Raw genomic sequence first — 22,705 nt, 5'->3', positions numbered from 1 at the left:
CACACCTGGCAACGAAGGAATTATATATTTTAAACTTTGCCCTTACAAGAATAATGGAGGCTGCAGTGAATTTGCCATCTGTAATGACACTGAGCTGACAGACAGGACCTGCACCTGCAAACCCAACTACATTGGGGATGGATTTAAGTGCCGAGGCAACATCTTCCAGGTAAAGTGCTTCACATGTTTGCTGTCCCCTATTTTTCTTCCAATAGTTACTTAATACAATGGTTGAAACACATCACTTTTTTCTTGGACAAAGTCGTACCCTGGAATTTGAAGTTATCCCAATCCAAGAAACCAGGAATAGGAACAGGATGCTGCAAGATAACTTTAACTGCCAGAACAAACAAAAACCCTAATGGAAAATCATTGTGACTGGAGTATTAGGGAGTTTTAGGTTCCAAAGAAGCCTGCTGTTTGGCAGAGTAAGGTAAGAACAGGACAGAAGCAATACAGATATGCAGAACTTACTCCAAACGTGGAGTTCCCTTTCTTGCCTGAGTGCTGCATTTGTTTGCACTCCACAGATGTTGCCTCAGATTTGCAGCATTGTTACAGTGTCTTGTTCTTAATTGCAGGAACTTCTGAGGAACTCCAACACATCTAAGTTTTATTTTCACTTAGAGGTAAGCAAAGGTTGAGTGGTTGGGGTTTGTTGGGTTTTTTGGGGGGATTCTCGTCCTTTTTTTTCCCCTCCAAAATTGTAGAGCAGAGAGAAGTAGACAAGAACCTGGTATGCAACAACTTCCTTCAATGTAATTGGGACTGGATTTGGATTGTCAGTCACTAATACTTGAGATGCTCTAATGTAAGCTATTAAGTGTCACTAAAACAGTATTAATGACCTATTAATGATCAAGACTGAAGTGCCAGAGAAAGGTGAGGCCTCCAGATGTCATCACAGGCCCCCAGCCAGGTAATAATTAGCATTGACTCCATGATTGCAGAAGGCTGATCAATTGCTTTGTTATTCTCTCTTACACTATACTTATTTAAGAAGCTCATCACCCTTACAGACAGTCCAATACAGACAGATCCAATTGGTCAATCAATCCAAACACCATCACCAGTGTTCAGTTAAGAAATCACCCTTTAGTAAACAAATTTCCATGACACATTCCACATGGGCACAACAACAGGTGCAGCAAGTGGAGATAAGAGTTGTTTCTCGTTCTTTTCTCTGATCTTCTCACAGCCTTCCCCAGGAAAAGGCCTGGGAAAGTTGTGCCTATTGCTCTCTATGGAGAGAGCTGTGTCTACTTCCAGACTGGGCATAAAACTGAAGCTTTCACCCATTCACAGTCTGGGATCTGCCAGCACATCTCTTGTGAATTCTGAAGCAGGAATATACCCCTCATTTACTGTTGTCATCTTATTGCAGGGGTTCCTATACTGCTGTCTCCTTATCACAAGAGTTCCATACCTTCTTGGTGTTTCTCGTGGGCATCTCCTCAGAGCACTGACTCTTTCTTCTTCACAAAGCAGCCAAATGACTCCAGTTCCCTTCTCACCCACCCACCCCACTCTTTTATAGCACTCTTCTTCCCATTGCTTACAGCTGTGGCCTGTTAAAGTCAGGCCTGTTCCTAATCTTTGATAATTGGCCCAGCTGCAACGCCTTAGGAGTAAGATTACTTTCTACACTACCTTTATTTTCCTTTATTCTATCCCCCTACAATTTACTACCCTTTCTGCATCTCCAAATGGCAACAATTTCAGCTGCCTCCCTGCAACATCACAGGGTGCTCTGTGTCTTGCAAGACAGCCAGCATGCAGCCAGCTCTCACTGATTTTTTGGGACTGGTGACAGCAACTCTCTGTTTAATCTCTGCCCCAAGGCAGCACAGACCTGTATATTGGCCTGCTAACCTAAAGATCTATAATCCAGTTGCAGTTTTGCTACCATGGTAGACAGGTGGCTTCCTCTTGCTTTAAGAGAGCTCTCGATCAGGGATACAAGCATCATAAAGTCACCCCAGGACAGCTTATCAGTGGCCATTGCAAAGTGCCTGCAATAACCCAGGTCCATTTGTATTCCTAAGAGTAATTAATTTAATTCCCTCATCTCCTGTTTCTTTTTTCAGAGGAGATAAAGACCTGGCTATAAGACAAAATCTTCTATCCAATACCTGTGGGCAAAGGTGACAGACAAGGTTAGGAGTCAAAGCCCACACGAGCAATTTCTCTCACCCTTGTGTTGCAGGGAAGGGAACTCATCATGTGGCAGCAATGGAGCTGCAGGCACCACCCTGCCCTCCACAGGGCAGTCCCTGTCACTGTGTGGCATCACATGCATTAACTCATTGCTGCTTTTTCCTCTTCCATTTGGCAGGCCTTGTCCATCAGAGATATCTCAGGCCCTGGCCCTTTCACCCTGTTTGTCCCTCACACAGACATACTGAAGAGCGACCCAAGGGTGAGTAAAAGGGCTCAGAACAAATGAGCTTTTCTCTTCAGATGCCTTGCCCAGCTGTTTCTCAGCCCCCCCCATTCCCCACTGCAGGTCAAGGACTGGATTGCCAAAGGAGTGATGGCTCAGGTGCTCCGGTACCACATGGTGGCTTGTGCCAGCCTGCTCTACAAGGACCTGACAGCCATCACCAACATCACCTCTCTCCAGGGTGACTTCATACACATCAGCTACTCCCAGGTAACCAAACATGGAGAGACAGGGAACAGAACAGCAAAGCAGTCCGCTCTCATTCACCTTTTTAAAAATTTCAATGGTTTCTGTGGAATTTTTCTTCACTTGGGGTCACCAAATGTGGTGGTGTTCACAGGGGTCTCAGGACAAGGGAAGAGATGAGAATCTTGACTCCATGTTTCAGAAGGCTGATTTATTATTTTAAGATATATATTATATTAAAAGAAAATTGTATATTAAAGCTATACAAAAAGAATAGAAGAAAGGATTTTATCAGAAGGCTAGCAAGGAATAGAAAGGAATGGTAACAAAAGCTCATGACTCTCAGAGAGTCCGAGCCAGCTGACTGTGACTGGCCATTAATTAGAAACAACCAACATGAACCAATCAAAGATGCACCTGTTGCATTCCACAGCAGCAGATAATCATTGTTTTTCTTTCCCTCTGAGGCTTCTCAGCTTCTCGGGAGAAAAATCATGGCAAAGGGATTTTTCAGAAAATATCATGGCAACAGTTTCCTTTCCCCCTCTGATACACAAAAACAAATAAATTACTTTTAGCTAAGATTGCTTGTTCAGCTGAAGAGTTCAGCACTTATTCGGTATTCCAAAAGTCAAGTTCTACAACCCTTGCTTTGACACAAGCAATTTTATCCTCAGACTCTGGCTTTATGAGCATGAGGAGAGTTTGAAAAAACAAACAAAGCTGCAATACTGTTTGCTGCAAAGAAAAGGTGGTCTGGGCTCATGATATCAAAGAAATTCAGCATCAGCCTCACTTTCCTACAAGGTTTCACAGAAAAAAAAATTTTTGTTGCCTTTCCAGAACTCGCTGGTTTTGAACAGCAAAGCTGCAATTGTGCTCAGTGATACTGTTGGCACAAATGGTGTGATCCATGTCATAAACCAAATCCTGGTCCCTTCACAGATGCAGGATTTCCCCCTCAAGAAGGTATGTGCAGCTTATCATCATTGCCAACCCAGGGGGTTTCCACAGTTACCATCAGATATTTAAATCATATAAGTCAACAAAAAAGTGACGCTAAAAAGACCTTATACAAACAAATAAAAACAAATAAATATATTTCAAATTCACCACGATCACAGATAAAGTAAGGACAGTATAAGAGGATTTCTGCAGAGGGTTTTTACAGCAGCTTTGATTTTATAACAAAAAGTGACTTACAGGGAAAAGCAAGCTCTTATCTGCTTTTTTAATACCCATATTATGTACTTCTTAGGTAAATTACTGACTTTTCTTTCTTTGTAGGAAAGCCTTAAAATGGTTGCAGCCAAGCATGGGTACATTCTGTTCAGCACTTTGCTAGAGGTAAGGACACAAGAGACAGGAGCCATTGGGGAGAGGTTGTAAATTATTTTTTTTAAAGACAAAAACACACAGAGAACATGTCATCATTGGCAGGATTTTTGATCAGGAGAGCCAAAGGGCTCACCATACAGTACACAAGAACCCTGCTCACCACCAGTCACACTCCCACAGAGCTTGGGGCTGTCAAGCAGACCCACAGCCACCTTTCCCTTCCCCACTCAGCTCTGTCCTACTGCACATCAAGTTCAACTCACACATTAAAGTCAAGCTATTTGCAGGCAGCCCACAGAGCACCACACCCCAGTTCCACCTGACATTCACCCCACAGGGTCAGTGTCACTTTGGACAGGGCATTAATGGCTCTGTTGTTGCTGTGTTGCAGAAGAACAACCTGCTGGGGCTGATCAATGACCCCATTCACAAACCAGTCACACTCTTCTGGCCCACTGACACAGCCATCCGTGGGCTGTCCCAGGAGCAGCAGGACTTCCTCTTCAAGAAGTCCAACACCAACAAGCTGGTGCAGTACCTCAAATTCCACATTGTCCGCGACGCTGCGGTAAGCCCTTGCCTTTTGGGAGCATTTCCACAGGCAGAACACACACTGTAAGCCCAGACTTGTGCAGCTCTCCTTTTCTTTCCCAGGTGTTGGCCTACCAGCTCCCCAGCTCCACCCCACTGAAGACCCTGCAGGGCTCTAACCTCACTGTGAGCTGTGGGGACAACGGGGAGATCGTAAGTGTTCGCTCTGCTGGCGCATTTATTCCTCGCTCTTGCTGCAGGATCAGCTCCTGCAGCCCAAACTCAGCCCCCAGGCAGGGTCAGTGGCACCAAATCTTTGTTGGTCATCACCCCTCCATGCCAAGAGCCACAGCACCAGATTCAGCAAACTGTAGGGTTTGCAGGACTTTTTGGAGCTGCCATTTGCTCTGTTGTAAGGTGCTATTTGTTCAAAACAGCTCTCAGTCACCTTGAAACTGAAATACCAGCACACTTTAACTTCTACAATAGTAGAAGTTTTCTTAGTGCAAAACCACTAGGAAGAGCCTGGTTTTGAACCCCATGAATGCAGCATCTTCATGCCAACTCTGGTGTGTAAGCACGTCCAAGCTAAGGTTGCAGGCACACACATAGCCTGACAAACCAGAACAACGTCACATTTTTCTTTTCAAATGTATCATATCATACCTGGCAAGCATCTAAGTCTAAAGACGCATAAGATAAATCTCTGACTATAGGACTGGCATATTGTATCCTCTTCAGAAAAAAAAATCTCAGAATGATTTGGGTTGGAAGGAACCTTGAAGATCATCTTGCTCCACCCCCCCGTTATGAACAGTGACACCTTACACTAGACCACGTTGCTCAAAGTCCCATTCAATCTGGCCATGAACACTTTCAGGGATGGGGCGTCCACAACTCTCTTCCAGTGTCTCACCAACCTCACAGTAAAGAATTTCTTCCCAAAATCCAGTCTATTTCAGTTTAAAGCCATTATCCCTTGCCTTATCATTACATGCCCTGGCTAAAAATCCTTCTCCAATTCCCACATATCCCCACTTAGGGACTGGAAGGTGCTCTAGGGTCTCCCTGAAGCCTTCTCTTCTCCCAGCTGAACAGACCCAACTCTCTCAGCCCATCCTCATAGGAGAGGTGCTCCAGCCCTCTGAGTACCTTCATGACCCTCCTCTGGACTTGCTCCAACAGGTCCACATCCTTCCTGTGCTGAGAACTCCAGAGCTGGACACACGTCTGCCCATAGGAAGAGAGTCCCCAAAACTGGGTTTGAGCCCCTATAGCCATCAGTTTTACTGACAGGATAGTTTGACATTCCACCTCGCCCTGAGAGCATTCCTACCGAGGGCAGGACACCGAGGAGGAGGAGGAGCAGCTCATGACTTGCCCTGTCCCCCTCTCCCAGGGCGCCCTTTTCCTGAACGACGGGCAGTGCAAGGTGGTGCAGCGGCAGCTGGAGTTCGACGGCGGCGTCGCCTACGGCATCAGCTGCCTGCTGACAGAGCCCAGCCTGGGGGGCCGCTGCGACAGCTTCCTCACCATGGAGATCATGGTCAGTGCCCCACGGGGTCCCCCAGCCCGACAGACACACAGCCAGGCCCCAGTGTGCACCTCCAGTGGGGTAACACCCCCTGCACCTCTGGCACTCCTGCCAGGAAAAGCCCCCCTGCTGCAGGCTGGCTGCATCTGCTGCTCTGGGCACAGAGAGATTCAGGAGTGCGGCACAATGCCTCACAGGTGCACAGCACACATCCCGTATCCACTCAAAGCAGCACGCAGGACAAGGGGTTCCTTTGAAGACCGTAAAAAAAAAACTTGCAAGCAAAAATTCGAGCAAGGACAAATCATTCTGTCGCGCTTTTAAATTAGTGGAAGTTCACGCTACAGGTTTGTCCGTAGAGATCACGTTCACAAAGTTCCCTATTAAAAAAGAGCAGCATTGCTACTCCAGCAGCGCAGGGTATGAAGGACACAAGATAGAAAGCTGCCTACTTTGGCTCAGTCTCTGACATTTCTTGTTTTTAACACACCTGAACAGGCACTGTTAGCGTGGAGGAAGTTTTGATGTGTCTCACAAATGGGAAATTTTGAAAGTCATCTTCAAACAGTTTCAAGACCAAGTTTACTTCAATTTAACTTGAAAGTATGAAAAAATTTCCTAGAAGTAAAAGAAATTTTAGGTAATCAGTCTTTAAAAAAGCTTCTCAGAACATGTATTTCAATTATAAAACCAACAATTGTGGATATCCCATCCTCCCAAGTTGCCTTTTGTTTATGATGTCATTAAATGAAATTAAACAGATACCATTTCCTCACATCTCATAAGCAGTTCCTGAGAAGCAAACATTTTTCTGTACTCTAAATTAGACATCCAGGTCTAATACAGATGACATCAATACTTGTTTGAAGAACACGCATCATCTCGTCCCTCCTTCTGTAAACCCAGGCCAGTTTCCTCTTCCAGCACCTATATTCCGGTATCAAAACTATTTTCTTGCATTTTTGCAGCACTAAATTATTGCAACTATTTTGTTGTCACTCTCCTCTCTTACTCCTCCACAGTCTTCCATTAATTTTTAAGTGTAATAAGCTTTACCTTTTCTGCTCTCATAAAACAGACTTTTTGTGCAAGTCAAACAGCCTTTTGTAGCTATTATTTTAATATACTTTTTTTTTCCCTTTTCCAGGGGCATTGTGCTAGCTGTTTCAGTAACTCCAAATGCCCTCCAGGGACAAAACCAAAGGTAAAGCATTCAAATCTCACACGTAAGCAGACTAACATGCTCTTCTCTATACTTCACAACAGCAAACCAGAAAAAATTTCGTAGAATAAATAAAAAGAGAACTTTTGACAGTTCTACCACACTATTAAGTTGTGAGAAAAAACTGTTCACTTTGAAAATTTAAAAAGGTTTATTAAACCTTAACAAAAATACAATGAAAGGACTACATAAGGAAAAGGCTGCAGTGCTGGGAACTGCCCTCACATGGCTGGTTCATCTTCAAGATGGATGCTCAGTCTTTTATACCCCTGGGGGTTGCATCAGCCAGCCCCGGCCCCTCCCAAAGTCTGTCAGTCAGCTCCTCTTTGCCATTGATCAGTGGAGATGCTTGCTTGTAACTGGATTGGAGCTCAGGTGTTGCCGTGCTGCCCCCCTGAGCACCCCCAAGCTTTTCCATTCCCCACTGCCCCATGCCAGGGACACCTGTGCAGCCTCTTTGTACCTGTCCTGGACAGCCCAGTGTGTCTGATGGCAACAGTACAGGGGGGAAAGGAACTGTGGGGAGAACAGAGGACATCTAAACTGCAATAACATAACTGTACATCACTAAAGCTTTTCTTAATATATAGAAAGAGCCACTCATCTCATTATCCATCTATAACAAGTGACAAAGCTCTCCCTGGGTAAACATGAGGGTGGTGGTGGGTGCTTGTTGGTCTCACACAGCACCCAGTGTAAAAGTGCTCCAGGTGACTCCAGAGCAGCCCCTGCACTCCCAGGAATGCTGCCTAGCATGTCAGGAGTCAGAGAGGGTGGGCGTCTCCCACCCGCCCTCTTCATAAGTCACATTTTGATTCAATGTCCATCAGAAATTACAATTTAAAGAGGAAAAAACCCAACTCCACTCAGCAGCACTCATTCTGCTGTGTGCTCCCCCTCCTGTCTCCGTGCTGCCGCTCGTGGCCCGCAGGAAGGGATCCAGTGGTGCACCTACGAGTCCTACGGGCTGCGGAGGGACGGGTGCCGCAGGAACTGCTCCATGGTCATCCACATAGCCAAGTGCTGCAAGGGCTACTTCGGGCCAGACTGCCAAGGTAGGATTCCCACCCACACGGCCATCCCGTGCCCGCCCCTTCCCCAGGACAGCTGTGTAGCAGCCAGCAGGCAAAACTGGGAGAACTGGGATAAGGGGCATGAGGAGAGACCAGTTACACAATGAAGCAACTTGGTTGAAAGAGCTGAAGAGCACAAGGTGTTAAGTGCTTCTTCAGTTCAGATTATCTCTCCACATTTAGAGCAAGTTTAAAACTCCATGGTGATAGCAGGGGAGTGCTACAGAGAGTAAAGGCTGTCCTGCTGAGCATGTCACCAGCTGAAAGTCCTTTAAACACAGACTCAGGTCGACACAGCAACACCAGCACACACCTGAGAACCAGTGCATAATTGCTCAGCTACAGGCAAGCACACTCATCAGCAGAGTAAGCTCAGAAGTTGTAGTTCTGAACAGGTGGAGATGATTTGGGAGGCTCCATCTCAGCAGTTTGTTAGCACACACTTCCAGACTGTTCTCCTTCACCTGCCAGGGGAGCAGCACTGGGGTCAAGATCTCTGCTGGCAGGTAGGTCCAGCCACACACAGCCCTGCCAGCTTGCTCTGTTCTGGTTTCACAGAGAGACAAATGCAGATCCCATGCATGTGGGGCCTTTGGGGTCACCCTGATAGCACATAGACCCACAGAGACACTCAAGAATTGATTTTGGAAGTGCCATTCGCAGATGGGTCTGAACGAGCAAGCAGCCAGATAACAGCATCCACAAGTCAGGGCTGGAAGGATCCTCAGCACCTTTCTGATGGGAGCTGTGGAAGTGTATCAAGGAATTTAGAGCACAGGTCTCACAATAGTCCCAAGTGTCACAGCCACTTTTACACACCTCAGGAGAGAGGCATTTACAGGCACTCCCCGCTCAATGATTTTTACAGAACACTAGAGAACCAACAGTGACAACGAACAAACATGCACCTGAGCTAAAGAGCCACTTTTCCTTTCCAACCTTTCAGCTTGCCCAGGGGGCCCAGAGACCCCATGCAATGGCCACGGCTCCTGTGATGACGGGTACACGGGGACAGGAGAGTGCCGCTGCAGCGGCGGCTTCAACGGGACCGCGTGCGAGCTGTGCCTGCCGGGCAGATATGGCTTCACCTGCAGGCGTACGTCTGAGCTCCCTTCCCACAGCCAAACCGAACTGCTCTGTCAGCAAGGGGTTTCTGAGCAAGCCAAGGAAAGCAGCCCTCTGAACATCCCGAGTGCCTCCTCACACCAGGGCACGGCACAAGGTCTCAGAAAGGAGGAGGAGACGAGGGCATGCAGAGGTTGCAGGGCTGTGTCTGCACAGGACCTCCTACTCTTACACTGTACATCAGTAATAGAAAAGAAGCAAGGGCCTCCAGCAACAAGTGGTTTTAGCTTCAGCACAACTTTCTCCTCCATCCCCATAAAGCTTAAGAGAGGATTTTAGTAACACGGCTCCTCAAGCAGTGAAGGAGGCCATGTGCTACTTGGAAAAAAGTAGCCAAGGTGAGGGCTGTTTGTGAAGAGGGACAGACAAGCAACTGCTCACAAAATCCACATCTCTGTAGCTTCAAAAGCAAACTAGGTGGGAGCAGGATCAATATCTACCTTTAAACTTAAAAGTTTTCCTGACATAAAGCCTTTCAGATAAGAAGTTACAACATTAATGCTTCCATCCTAACCCTGTGCTACTCCTGAGGCATGTATTATGGGGAGGTTATAGGCAAAACAACAGGCTTGGACACAGATGCTCAGGATTATAACTACCTACAATTCATCCACTTTATAGCACACCATAACATAAAATGTATGAGCCATTACCTTGAAACCAGATTATGAAATTTAAGAGAAAAAATGTTTATAGCCCCTTCCTTTTGATGTAGATTTAGGTCAGACAAAAATTAACTAATCAAATGACGTGAAAAAGCCAGCAAGTGAGGCTCCTTTTCAGCAGGACAGATATGCAAAAAATCAGTTCCACAAATCCCACATAATTTTCTTCTCTAAACAACAATAGTATTTCAAGAAGAAGGACAAGACCATAAAGGATGCTGCAGCATAACATTATAAAACAGAGAGCCATGAATCATTTTTTAGGAAGGATTCAGCACATAAGTTATTGCAGGGCCCAAAGAGGAGAGGAAAAACATCACCTATAAATTAAACAGACCATTACACCTCAGGCTGGAGGGCAGAAGCAGCAAAACTTCAGCTATAAAAGGAAACTGAAGGAATCCAAAAGCTTTTAGTCATGAAAATATCTGAAACCCTAAAAAAAGAAATTACAAGTAACTTGTCTGCATTTTACAGAAAAGCTTACTAACCTCATATCTGGCTTCCTTACTCAGCTAGACCTTCTTCCACAGAGCAGCCAAGCACTGTCCCTCAACACACCTTGTTTTTCTCTGGCCTCCCCACAATTAACAGGTGCTGTTCATTAGGACTGATTTGTATGGGTCTTCAGCTGTTAACTCTTTCCTGACACAGTTCTCCGTGCAGTTTCCTGTGCAGGTCAATACTCATTTTCATTTTCACATTGAACAAATGTCAATTATAAAATCACAGGACTGCAAGTTAACTCAGATTGGAAGGGGTTTCAGAAGGTCTCTAGCCCAACTCCCTCTCAAAACAGGGTCAGTTCTGAACTCATGTTGTTCAGGACTTATCCTGTCAGGACTTGAAAACCTCCAAGGATGACAATTGCTCAACCACTCTGGAAAATCTGGTCCTCCGCTTGACTGGCCTCATGGTGAAATACCATGAAGGCAGACTCATCCAAATGATTTCTGGGCAATACTGTATCTAAACTGACATGATGATGTTTCTCTAGAGAAAGACTTTCCCCCTCTGCACGTGATCTCTGTGTTTCTTTTCCAGCTTGTGAATGCAAGAACAACGGGCAGTGCGATGAAGGATACTCAGGCACAGGACGATGTTTCTGCGGAACAGGATGGACTGGCCGGCTGTGCGAAACCAAGCTAGGTCTCTGCCTGCTCTCACCAGTCTGTCCATGGAGCTAGGGGTTGAAACTACTTGCAGTTCAACAGAAGGTTTCTATAGATAACACAGAAAGGGTTAAAAAATGTCAGGAGCACTTAGGAACTCTGCTCCCTTCACCCCACTGTCTCCTCTTTTTTGATAAGGCAATATGAGTCCCTACCTCCCCTGTGGAGAGGCTTTGGGCTGTGGCAGTCAAAAAATAAAATCCTCACAAATTTTCCAGTTAGCCAGACTGGTACTAAGGGTTCTCCTCCTGCATGAAACGAGGGCATCGTGTTGCCTGAGCTGTTTGATTCCAGCTGTCCTGCCTTCCCTGCAGCTCTGCCACCAGTGTGCTCCCCGAGCTGCTCGCCCAACGCCGTCTGCACGGAGAACAACACGTGCCAGTGCAAGCCCCTGTACGACGGGGACGGGATCACGTGCACAGGTGAGCTCCCACCCCAGCCCAGGGCCACAGGGCAGGTTCTTCCCTCCTGCACACACACAGCAATGCAGTTACTGCCCACCCTAAAAACTTCCACTTTGCAGCGCATGAAACAAGTTTAGGATACAGGGAGTTCCGGCTTTTCTAAATCAGACTTCCCAGACTTTGCCAAGCAGGAGCAGCAAGTGCACTTCAGTCAGGTTTTGAAGACAGCAGGATTTCCCTCAGAGGACTTACAGTGGGACACAAAGATATCAAAGGGTTTTTCCAACAAAAATGATCCTATGATTTTTTTTTATGGCCATAGGCGAGGCAGTTCCCTAGTAGCACTGCTACAGAAAGATTTGTTCTTTGTCAGACAGGTGTCTTACATCTTCCAAAGTGAACTTGGCCAGAAATCTGAAGGTTGGTACCACGTCTCCTGAATCAAGAACATCCTGACAAGGCTGTCAGAGCCCTAAGGCTCTGACTAGTGAAATAGAAATTCAGTAATGCCTCAGGAAATGGAAACAGTTTTTTTTCCCCCAACAAGTATTCTAGTATTTTTAGTGTGAAAGGACTGGTGATGGTTTGTCTTTATGAAGAACATCCTCTTTAAAAGCAGACTTTACTAATTTGTTTTTTTTCCCCTGCAGCTGCAGAGCTTTGCAAGCAGAACAATGGTGGGTGCCACAAGGCAGCCGAATGCACACAGCACGGGGTGAAAGTCTTCTGTAGCTGCCAGAAGGGCTACAAGGGAGATGGCTTTACCTGCCTTCCAATAAACCCTTGTGCTGATGGCTTCAATGGAGGCTGCCACGAGCATGCCATCTGCATTGTCACAGGACCTGTAAGTTGAATTATTTCTATCCCCAGCAGGGAAGTCTGAGGAGTCTCTCCCTGGTGCCAGCAGAAATCTCCTCTGGCTGGATCACATCCTGTACCTCTCTAAATATCTGTTTTCCAAAACAACCTTTACTTAGCTCCAGCCTACTTTCCACATCAGTTTGGTATGCCTGTGGTATTGTGAGGTCCCCAGGATGAGGTGAGAGATGAGAATTTGACTCCATGTTCTCAGAAGGCTGATTTATTATTTTATGATATTTTATTATACTAAAAGAATGCTATACTAAAACTATACTAAAGAAAGAGAAAGGATACATCAGAAGGCTTAACAAGAATGATAAGGAAAGCTCATGACTGACTCCTCAGAGTCCGACACAGCTGGCTGTGATTGGTCGTTAATTAAAAACAATTCACATGGAACCAATCAAAGATTCACCTGTTGGCAAATGATCTCCAGACCACATTCCCAAGCAATCAGATAATTATTGCTTTCATTCTTTTCTGAGGCCTCTCAGCTTCCCAGGAGAAAATCCTGGGCAAAGAGGATTTTTCAGAAAATATCATGGTGATATGCCTCAGCTGAAGGCTGAGAAACATTTTAACATCTTTGCTCTGGGGAATGGGGTAACACAGAAGCTGGGATGTTTTGCATATGTAGTCTTTCTGTCCCAGTCTTAGCTCTCCCTAACTGCCTATCCTTATTTGCAACACCAATTTCTTGGATTAAAATTAAATACATTTTGGAAGCCAAACAAAGGGACAGCTGGAGGAATAGTGTCACTTGTTGATTGCTTGAACTCGACTTGAAAAGCTCTGCAGCCACATTATAAACATTCCATGATCCACATAGTCAGTGTGGTTGGGGAAAATCTGTGCAGGTGACTTGATCCAGCATTTGTCCTGGTGCTTGCAGGATCACTTCTCCATTCCATTTTGGTGTCTTGCCTGAGCTGCCTTGCTGATCTAGACTGATCTAGAAAAGTCTTGCTGATAATTCATTCCAGCTGTCAACCATCACAGTCCCTGGATGTCACCAATTCCTGTTTGGTTTATAGTTCTCATTTATTACTAGCGGTGGGCTGATAAATTCCATGCTTGTTTCCATGCCCAGTCATTTAAATATCATTTTGATACGTTTGCCATCCGTTTTTTGTGAATTACGTGTCATGTAACCCTCCAGTGCATGTTATTAACTTAGTGGATGAAATTATGCTTTGGTGTTAATTCAGCAAAGCATCCAAGTACATGTGTAAATATTTGGCTCACTTGTTAGTAGCAACTCTTCTGTTTGTCCATTCCTGCTTATATCAAGTGAAATTCCCCCACCAGTTCAGAATGCTGCCTGAAACACCAGTGTCACATCAGTTAAATGCTTGTCTTGCCCTTTTTCCTTCTCTCCCTGAGCAGGGCAGACGTAGGTGTGAATGCAAAAGCAGCTTCATTGGGGATGGGCTGAACTGCTCCGTGATGCAGCTGCCCCTGGACCGCTGCCTGCAGGACAACGGGCAGTGCCACCCCGACGCTGCCTGTGCTGACCTGCACTTCCAAGGTGAGCGGGGCGGGGGGGTGTTTGTGGGAAGGGATGATGAGTGTTGCAGTGTGAAGCAACATCCTGTTTCAGCTATCCCAGTTTCCCAGGTGTGCCAACCTCTCCCTTCCTCTCCCCCTTGCTAAGTGCTGTCCATCAATCTTAACATTCCAGCAAGGGCCTCGTCTGGTTGGTCAAGTTCAAAAGATGCCTCTCAGCCCTGGGGTCATTGGCCTGTCTAGGTGTCATTGTCCCCTGAGACTGCCCCCCTTTCAACCTGGTTGGTGGCTCACCTACCCCCTCCCCTCCCCCTTTCACCCGGGCTTACAAAGACACGGGACCATGGAGTCAGGATTCTGTTGGAGCTGTTACCAAGATTCGGAGATCTGTGACTATGGAATAAAACTCTGGATTAACCCTCCGGCAGAATCCGTCTCCTTTTCCTCTTCACCTCACCTAAAGCCTTTCCATTAGAGGTAAAAACTGAATTCCTGCTTGCCTGGAGTTGTTCCAGGTGCCAGCTGCAACATACAGCCAGGGGTGTCTCTGAGGTGAAAACACCGCAGTTGCCATTTCTGGTCAAGCAGCAAGGGCCAGAAGAGCCCAGGCATGTTCCACCCAGTAATATTGGGATGATATTCCAATAGATGAGAATCTTGACTCCATGCTTCAGAAGGCTGATTTATTATTTTATGTGACTGACCAGAGTCCTGACACAGCTGGACCTGTGATTGGTCATCATGTAAAAACAACCCCAATCAAAGATGCACCTGCCACATTCCACAGCAGCAGATAATTATTGTTTACATTTCATTTCTGAGGCCTCTCAGTTTCTCAGGAGAAAAATCCCAGCAAAGGTATTTTTCAGAAAATGTGTCTGTGACAAAGAGGACGCCCCCTGCACACCACCAGCCCTGTGCCCTGAGGCCAGGGACCAGGAGCTGTAAGCTCACTCAGGCCTCTACTTAATGTCCCCACGAAACAATGAGATTACAGCTGGAACATTGTGGGAATCCTTAAAATCAGAGGGTTTGGGGAAAGCTGCAAAAGGCAGGCCTCAGAGACAGTAGAACTGTGATTAGAGCTAAGCAGTAGCCATGATATTGGTCAGCAGAAAAATTATGTGAGAAGTAGAATAGTAAGGACAAATAGAACAATGTTCTGTGTATTAATGCTTGTCTAGAATAATTCCCTAAGCTGCAGAAAAGTATATTTAGTAAGATATTAGGAACTTTTAAGCTTAATAATGGACCTCTGTGCATTGTGTTTTAAGGCTTACAAGCAGGTATTGTATTCAAAATAAGCAGGCATTGTTTTAACCAAAGGTACGTGTGCTTATAGTGGTTGGACAGAACTACTGTCAATACGTTTTTGCTTTGTGTGATTGGTCAAAAAACTTTTAAAGTATGTTGTAACATTACATTCTTAGTGTGCTGCCTGAGATGTGAGCTGATGGCATCTTCCCATTGTCATAACCATGTAATGAGACTGATGCTAAAAAATAAAACAGCTCAAAACGCGTTCCTAGCAGTCCCATCCTGTCCGTAATTTGTACATAGCCCCTAGCCAGCAATAAATGGTTATAAAAGTTAATTTCAATAACAATTACATGTGAACATGAGTTTATCATGAAGCCCTGTGTGAGGGCAGTCCAGGTAGGAGCGCTACCCCTGAGGAATCAATCTGCTCTGATGACAATTCACAAAATCCACGGGTATTTGTATGGCACAGCTGACTGTGCACCATGGAAGTCCCTTCAGGAGGAGCTGTCTCTCTTTGCAGACACCACGGTGGGGGTGTTCCACCTGAGGTCCCCCGTGGGGCAGTACAGAATGACCTACGAGCAGGCCAGGGAGGCCTGTGCCAATGAGTCAGCCACCATGGCTACCTACGAGCAGCTGCTGTATGCACAGAAGGTGAGGAGGCCGCTCCCAGGGAGGATATCCCCAAATAGCACCTAGACACAGAGTAAACGGAGAGGGAGGAGCAAGGGGGCTGCTCTGGGCTAATGAGCATCATTTTCCCTCCTTTCCTTCTCCCATGCCCCAGGGTATGTTTGGTTGGGAGCAATTTTCAGATTTTTTTATTGGTTTCACGCATGCTCGCACAGCACTAAAATCATTTGCCAAGTTCTTGTTTCTAGTGATGCTGGGGTGAGAGGCAGTCAGACTTTCAGAGTATTTTCAAGGGGATTTTAATTATTAACACTTCTTAAAGAAATGTGCACTTCAGAGTTATGCTTAATTTATTTCTTTAAAGTAAGTCTCCAGCAATCTTTTTCTCAAATGCTGTTAACAGACCCATTTCCACATTGCCTCCCTTGAGCACATTATAGACAACACATGGATGATGTCAGTGTGATGAGCATCCCAACTTGGGTTTGCAAAAGTTGTTTTAGAAGAGTGGCTCAGACTGATTGTCTCTTTCTGGCTCCTTCCAACTCTGGAAGGAAGGAAGACACTCACTGTTTAGAGGCACCTTTAGCAAAACCTGAGACTGGACCAGTGCTGGCAGGGCAGGTGCTGCCTGAGTGCTCTGGGGGTCTCTGTTCATTCCATGTGCAGTTCCCCAGCCCCACCACCTGGCTTTTCCCCTGAGTTTTCCCTTCTGGCTGTGCAGGCAAGGTACCACCTGTGCTCTGCTGGCTGGCTGGATGGTGAGAGGGTGGGCTACCCCACCGCCTTCTCCTCCCCCAACTGCGGCTCCGGATACGTCGGCATCGTGGACTACGGGAGAAGAGTCAACCTGAGCGAAACCTGGGATGTTTTCTGCTACAGGGAGAAAGGTAAGAGGGGCCTTTGCCTCATCCCTCTGTAAAAATGAGAACAGCAGCCCAGATTTTGGTTCCTTCCATCAGCCACAGGTGGTAGATAACACTGCAAGAGACTCTGCCTATTTTTTAGCTTTAAGAAAACCTAACCTGCTGCTTACAAGTTGTTTTTCAGGCACAGGGCCACCTAAAGCTTTCTTGGAAAGGATGTTTGCCCAAACAGCTCTCTCTGTTTGTTCCTTTCAGAGGTGAACTGCACCTGCAAGCCAGGCTACGTGGGGGATGGCATCTCCTGTAGTGGGAACTTGCTGCAGGTGCTGATGTCCTTCCCAACGCTGACCAACTTCCTCTCGGTAGGAACAAAGGCTGGGGTGGGAGTGGAGCGAAGCAGGCCCTGAGTGTTGTACCCAGGGTTTGCTTTGCTAGCCCACCTATGGTAAATCAGGCAGCCCCATTGTCTGGGAAGAATGATGCCTCTGACTCCATTGATTCAGAAGGCTAATTAATTACTTTATTATACTATATTATTCTGTACTATATTACACTACATCTAAATTGAAACTGAACAAGAACTCAACTGAACAAAATCTTGTGACTGTCTCCTGACCGACCATCAGAGCACAGCTTGCAGAGATTGGTCAAGAAAACAAAATACACCAGAATCCAATTACCAAATTCCTTCAGGTAAATAACCTTCCAACACATTCCACTTGTTCACAAAACAACAGGAGCAGCAAATGAGATAAGAATTGTTTTGATCATTCTCTTCTCTGCTTCTCTCAGGTTCAGAGAATGTGAATCCCATACCCACCAAGGCAGAGTGGTCTAAATTTGCACCTATCTGGTCTAAATCCAAACCAGAACTTAGTTACTACTTTTTTAATTACTCACTCCAAAGAGGTTTCTGCGTTCTGCAATTCAATTGGAATTAAAAGCCTGGTGCAGCTTTAGCTTAAAGGAGACTCTCTGCACAGCCTTTTAAGCATAACAACAGGCCTTGTGCTTTGGAATTTCATTGCATTGCTGCTGGGAAAAGACAGAATGTTAAGAGTTCTTTTATTGTCACTGTTCAGAAAGGCACTATATATATCAGCAGCCTCAAAGATAACAGAGGCCCAACATCTGCAAATCAGTTTAATATATACTCATTAAATTAGCAGCTGGAGCTGGGTTTTGGATACAAACTTCCTTTGGAAAGTCACTCCAGAGCTGGAGTGATTATTAGCCACTTTATGGCTAATAACAGAGTTCCTTTGTTGTCATTTGTACAGTGTCATCTTTTCTGCTCTCCACACAGGAGTGCATGATTGCTCTCTAGTAAAGCTGGATTTTCTTTCTGCTTAGGACATCATGGCTTACTCCAACACCTCCAGGAAGGGAAAAGAGTTCCTGCAGCACCTCACAGACCTGTCAGTGCAGGCCACCCTCTTTGCTCCCAACAACAGCGGGTTAAAGGAAAATGAGGTCAGGGTTTTTCTCCTTTTTTCCTTCCTTGTTCTAATAACACTTCTTAAACAGCTATTATGGGTTTCTGCATCCCATTGAAATTTCAACTTAGAAAACTAATCTTAGTGTGATGTGACTTCTGCTTAACCCTAAAGAATTTAAACTGTGCTCACAAAAGGCATGAATTCATTGTTTCCATTTCCCTTCCATGGTTAGGGGTGCAAGGTTATTGAGTGTTCAAGTCACTACAGAGACTTTTCCACCAGGGATTTTAGTTACCCTGGTACAAAGGAGTCTGCCTGAGATGAAGTCTGTTCTGGCTCATTAGCATGGAGCACAGTTATGTGAAGAAAGAAGCACAGAGCTTTGGTATTTCCTACAAATATGTTAAAGGCATCCATTCCTGACTTCATTTCTATGCTTTCCTCTTTTTATTCTTTCTTTCCTTCCTTCAATCACACACTGTTTCAAACAATTCATAAGGGTTTATTCATTGGTTCACATGTTCAAGCTGTTTGGAGTATCTCTGAGTCTCATCACTTCAGGTCATCCTTCAGAGGAGTAAAATCCTTTGTCCTGCTGGAATTAAGGTCCTGCCATCAGAGGCCAGCAGGGACAGAATGTCCCACTGTTCCCATGCAGATTTCCCAATAACCTCTAATGCTGCTGCACTTGCTGCAGAATTAATTGCAGAGGGGAAAAAGGTCACAGGCACACAGCTTACTAGTAAATCCAAAGGATTAATGAGATCCATTAACACTCCTTGTATTTTGCCCTCATTTGCAGACCCTTTCTGGGAGAGACATTGAGTATCATTTATCTAATGCCAATATCATGTTTTATGAGGACTTGACCAATGGAACCACCCTTCTCACTCATCTAGGGAAAAAACTCCTTATTACAAGCACGGGGGGCCAGGAACATCAAGTCCCCATGGCTGACCAGGTACCTCTGTAATAAATTTCCCATCTTCATGCTTTTCCTCCTCTTATACCCTGTAATCAGGTGACACACTGATCTGGAGAGCATTTTGATGAGGTTAGAGTGGGCAGCAATGAGAAACTGAATTCAGAAGGCTCTTTGCTGTCCAGAGACTGCAGGAGAGAAGCTGCCAAACTGGAAATTTACCAGCTTGCAAATGGACATCTCTTACCTGGAAAAACTCAAAGGAAGCTGTTGAAGTGGCTTTCAGGAATGGGAAAATAGGGATATGGGCTTCATTTTGCTCTCCTCTCAGCTTGGTAGGATTATGGGAGATGGCTGCGTGATAGGTAAAGAGATGAAAGCAGCAGCTTATCATTAAAAAAAGATGTTGGCATTTGTAAAGTTTCTTGGTAACTTTCTGGGAGAGGCAGGAGACGTCAGCAAAGCCTTGCTAACAGCAAGCAAACTCCATCCAGCAAACTCGAGTGGCATCCTCTGCAGTGAAAGTGGCTGCCTGGCACTCAGGAATCACTGCACTTCTAGGCAGAGCTTTGTAACTTCACAAAGATCACAAAAACCTTCAGTTAGAAAGGAAGAAAAAAAAAAAAAAAAAGACAGAGCACCATGAAGGCAACATGCAGGTAATGATGAGGGCTACTCCATGCACAGGAGAACCATGACCAGCCAGGGCTAATGTCCAGGGAGGCAGCAGTGTAACTTTCCCTGGCTTTTTTTCCACATGTTGTTTCTCTCTGGTGAACTGACCACTCAGCAACTGAGGTGGAGAAACCATCTTAATGTCAGTACCAGAGAGAGAAGGGTCAAAGCTCAGCTCTCATTGCTTCTTTTCCTGGCAGAGCAAGAGCCGGTATGTGGACAGAAGTGCTATTGTTGAGTGGGATATAATTGCTTCCAATGGGATAATCCACATCATTTCAGAGCCTTTAAAGGCTCCATCAGAACCTGTAAGTGCATGGTGATTCAGGTTTTTTGGGGTGGGGAGAGGTAACAGTCTTATTTTACCCTAAACTAACTGCTGACATTCATATATTCCTAGTTTCCCTGGCATATATACAGCTTTCAGTTTAAAAAGGTTACTTTCAAAGAGAATTAGAAGTTGAAAACAAGGTACCAGTGACACCAAAAATTTGTCTGAACAATTTCTTCCCACAGTTATAAATTTGTTTTCTGTATGTAAAATAACGGACCTCATGTACATAACAGAGATTCTTAAAAGCTCCATTTTAGTTCTTCCACTTTCAAGCTTTTAAGGCACCTTGTTTACTCTTGCCTTGGCATTCATTCCTATCCAAAACAATGTTTTAAAAATAGATATCTTTTGCCTGCATGAATTCCTGAAAATTCTCCCAGTTACCCAGCTATCTCCTTGGTCCACAATGTTTAGTGATGGGCTTGGCAGTGCTGGGGGGAACAGTTGGATTCCATCATCTATTTCCACATAAACTTTTCTGTAATTCTATCAAAAGGCCACATTCAAATGTCTCTAGGGAACACCTACTAGGAAACCCAAGCATAAGAACAGCCTAAGCACAAGGACCAGAGCATATCTCAAAAGGACACTGCATGTGCTTGGGTGCTGTAAGCTGACCAGTGCCCACCCAAAGCTCACTCACCCTCTTCCCTTTTTCCAGGCTCCTCTCCATGCCAGTACTGGCACAGGAATATTCTTTGGCATCTGTCTAGTTACTGGAGTTGTGGCTCTGATTGGATATTCTTACCTCAGGTTCAGGAAGAAAAACATCAGCTTCCAGCACTTCAAGGTAGGTGGCAGGTGGGAACACAAAGCTGGGGAGGGGAGGGACAACTGCACTTCTCAAATTCATAACTTTCAGATTTTCCCATACATTTGATTAAGCTAGAAACATTCCCGGTCACTTCACACTTCTGCTGTTCAGACTGAGACACAGAGAAAGGGGGGAAAGCTCACATGCTTGCCTTGGGCATGAGTTCACATTTGCCCCAGACCCCTCCACCCAAATGTCTCCTCACACAGACACTTCCAACACCAAGGACTGGCCCAAAGCTGATTTTACTGCACCACAACAGTGCAGAAGTCCTTGCTTCCCCAGAAAGCAGCTCACCCTTAGGGAAGAGAGGAATTACAACCACTGAAAGGGCACCTGTTCTCCTCCCTCCATTACTATCAATTTTGTTGTTCTGGAGGTTGAAACATTTCATAGGAAAAAGGCCAGATCCAACAGACAAACTGAAATGCCTGTAGGATTTAAAAGTGCAGGTTTTTATACTGATGCAGTTTCATGCTTGATTTCCCTTAACTAATTTTGCTAGCAACACATAGATGCAAAACCAGCCAGCAACAAACTAAGCTACAGAGATGAGGGATGAGAAAAAAAATGTTACAAAACATACAAGAACACGCCCAAAAGAAATTCTACCTAGAAGTGAACAGAAGTCCCTTCCTGTTCTAGTCCTGCAGGTAATGTGAATCATCTTGTAGAAACAAAACCCAGTAGCCAAGAGCCAGAGGAAATTTTTAAACAGTTTCAAAGAGAGCCCTCAACTAACCAATTACTTTTTATCCCAGGGCCACACTCCCTCCTCCTATTTTTTGTTGAGGCTTAAAAATAAGGAGAGGAAAAGAGGTACCAGTGTTAAGTGACCTGAGATAAAACACAACCAAACCCCCAGTTCATGCCCAGAGACAGATTTAGACAATAAAGCCAGTTGAATCACAACAGTGCACCAGCTGGTAGAGAGGCTCAAGTGCCCCACTTAATGCACTGGGGGAAGAGGATGACATTTAAGCAAGTTTGTGTGCTTCTGTGTAGTCCAAAGATGACACTGACACAACGCCACTGGACAAGCCACAGCCTTCAAATATCACCAACCCCTCCTATGAAAGTTCTTCAACACTGACTTCACCAGAACCTACTTATGATCTTTTCTCAGTAAGTATTCATTTTGATTTGAGATTGAGACACTACTAATATAATGGTAAGAGGGAATGACTTTATAAAAGAAAAATGTCTTGATGGAACAGAAAAATAAATTCAAGAAACCAGCATTTAAATTTCTGGCTTCCGTCTCACCCCTGATTGAAATTGGGTTGCCTCACCTGTGGTAAAATTGAAGCTGTGGTCAAAAGCTGCATCTCAAGGCCATCTTCAAAGACAGCTGAATTAAACTCGACTTCAAATGACACTGGACGACAGTGACACATCCATAAAAACTTAAAAAGACTTCTAATTTTGTCTTCATGTCTGCTCACTACAAATGCAGCTAAGAGCTACATTAGCACTCCAAAGAATCTGAAACCCGGCAGGGAGGGGGCTGGGAATTTAGGGAAGGAAGGATTGCAGCTTCATGTACATGCAGAGTCTAAAATCAAAATGCACCATTTTGCATTCAGTAAAAGGACTTGTTTGGTAAAGAAATGTCAGGTGCCAACTCTGCCATCTGTACGGACAAATTTGCCAAAATGTTACTTTTGTTTCTTAATGCAGTGTTCAAGTCTGATTTTCT

At 45.2% G+C, this 22,705-nt stretch overlaps 1 protein-coding gene across 1 annotated transcript in view; it reads left to right on the top strand.

The window, feature by feature from the left end:
- STAB2 (stabilin 2) overlaps nucleotides 1–22,705 on the top strand; it is an 82,080-nt gene that overhangs the window by 59,278 nt on the left and 97 nt on the right. The window contains 24 exon segments of the mRNA XM_066549796.1: nucleotides 50–169; nucleotides 582–629; nucleotides 2,336–2,419; nucleotides 2,507–2,653; nucleotides 3,473–3,602; nucleotides 3,888–3,976; nucleotides 4,359–4,535; nucleotides 4,622–4,711; nucleotides 5,898–6,044; nucleotides 7,180–7,236; nucleotides 8,186–8,309; nucleotides 9,274–9,423; nucleotides 11,162–11,266; nucleotides 11,604–11,711; nucleotides 12,344–12,537; nucleotides 13,941–14,082; nucleotides 15,844–15,977; nucleotides 16,681–16,846; nucleotides 17,078–17,184; nucleotides 18,176–18,295; nucleotides 19,064–19,204; nucleotides 20,059–20,166; nucleotides 20,854–20,982; nucleotides 22,012–22,131. Of these exon segments, the coding sequence (XP_066405893.1) occupies nucleotides 50–169; nucleotides 582–629; nucleotides 2,336–2,419; nucleotides 2,507–2,653; nucleotides 3,473–3,602; nucleotides 3,888–3,976; nucleotides 4,359–4,535; nucleotides 4,622–4,711; nucleotides 5,898–6,044; nucleotides 7,180–7,236; nucleotides 8,186–8,309; nucleotides 9,274–9,423; nucleotides 11,162–11,266; nucleotides 11,604–11,711; nucleotides 12,344–12,537; nucleotides 13,941–14,082; nucleotides 15,844–15,977; nucleotides 16,681–16,846; nucleotides 17,078–17,184; nucleotides 18,176–18,295; nucleotides 19,064–19,204; nucleotides 20,059–20,166; nucleotides 20,854–20,982; nucleotides 22,012–22,131 (2,937 nt within the window).

Source organism: Molothrus aeneus, chromosome 5, assembly GCF_037042795.1.
Source record: "Molothrus aeneus isolate 106 chromosome 5, BPBGC_Maene_1.0, whole genome shotgun sequence".
NCBI classification, from domain to species: domain Eukaryota; kingdom Metazoa; phylum Chordata; class Aves; order Passeriformes; family Icteridae; genus Molothrus; species Molothrus aeneus.
The sequence above is the reverse complement of the archived record's forward strand: the minus strand, read 5'-3'. Positions and strand labels throughout refer to the sequence as shown.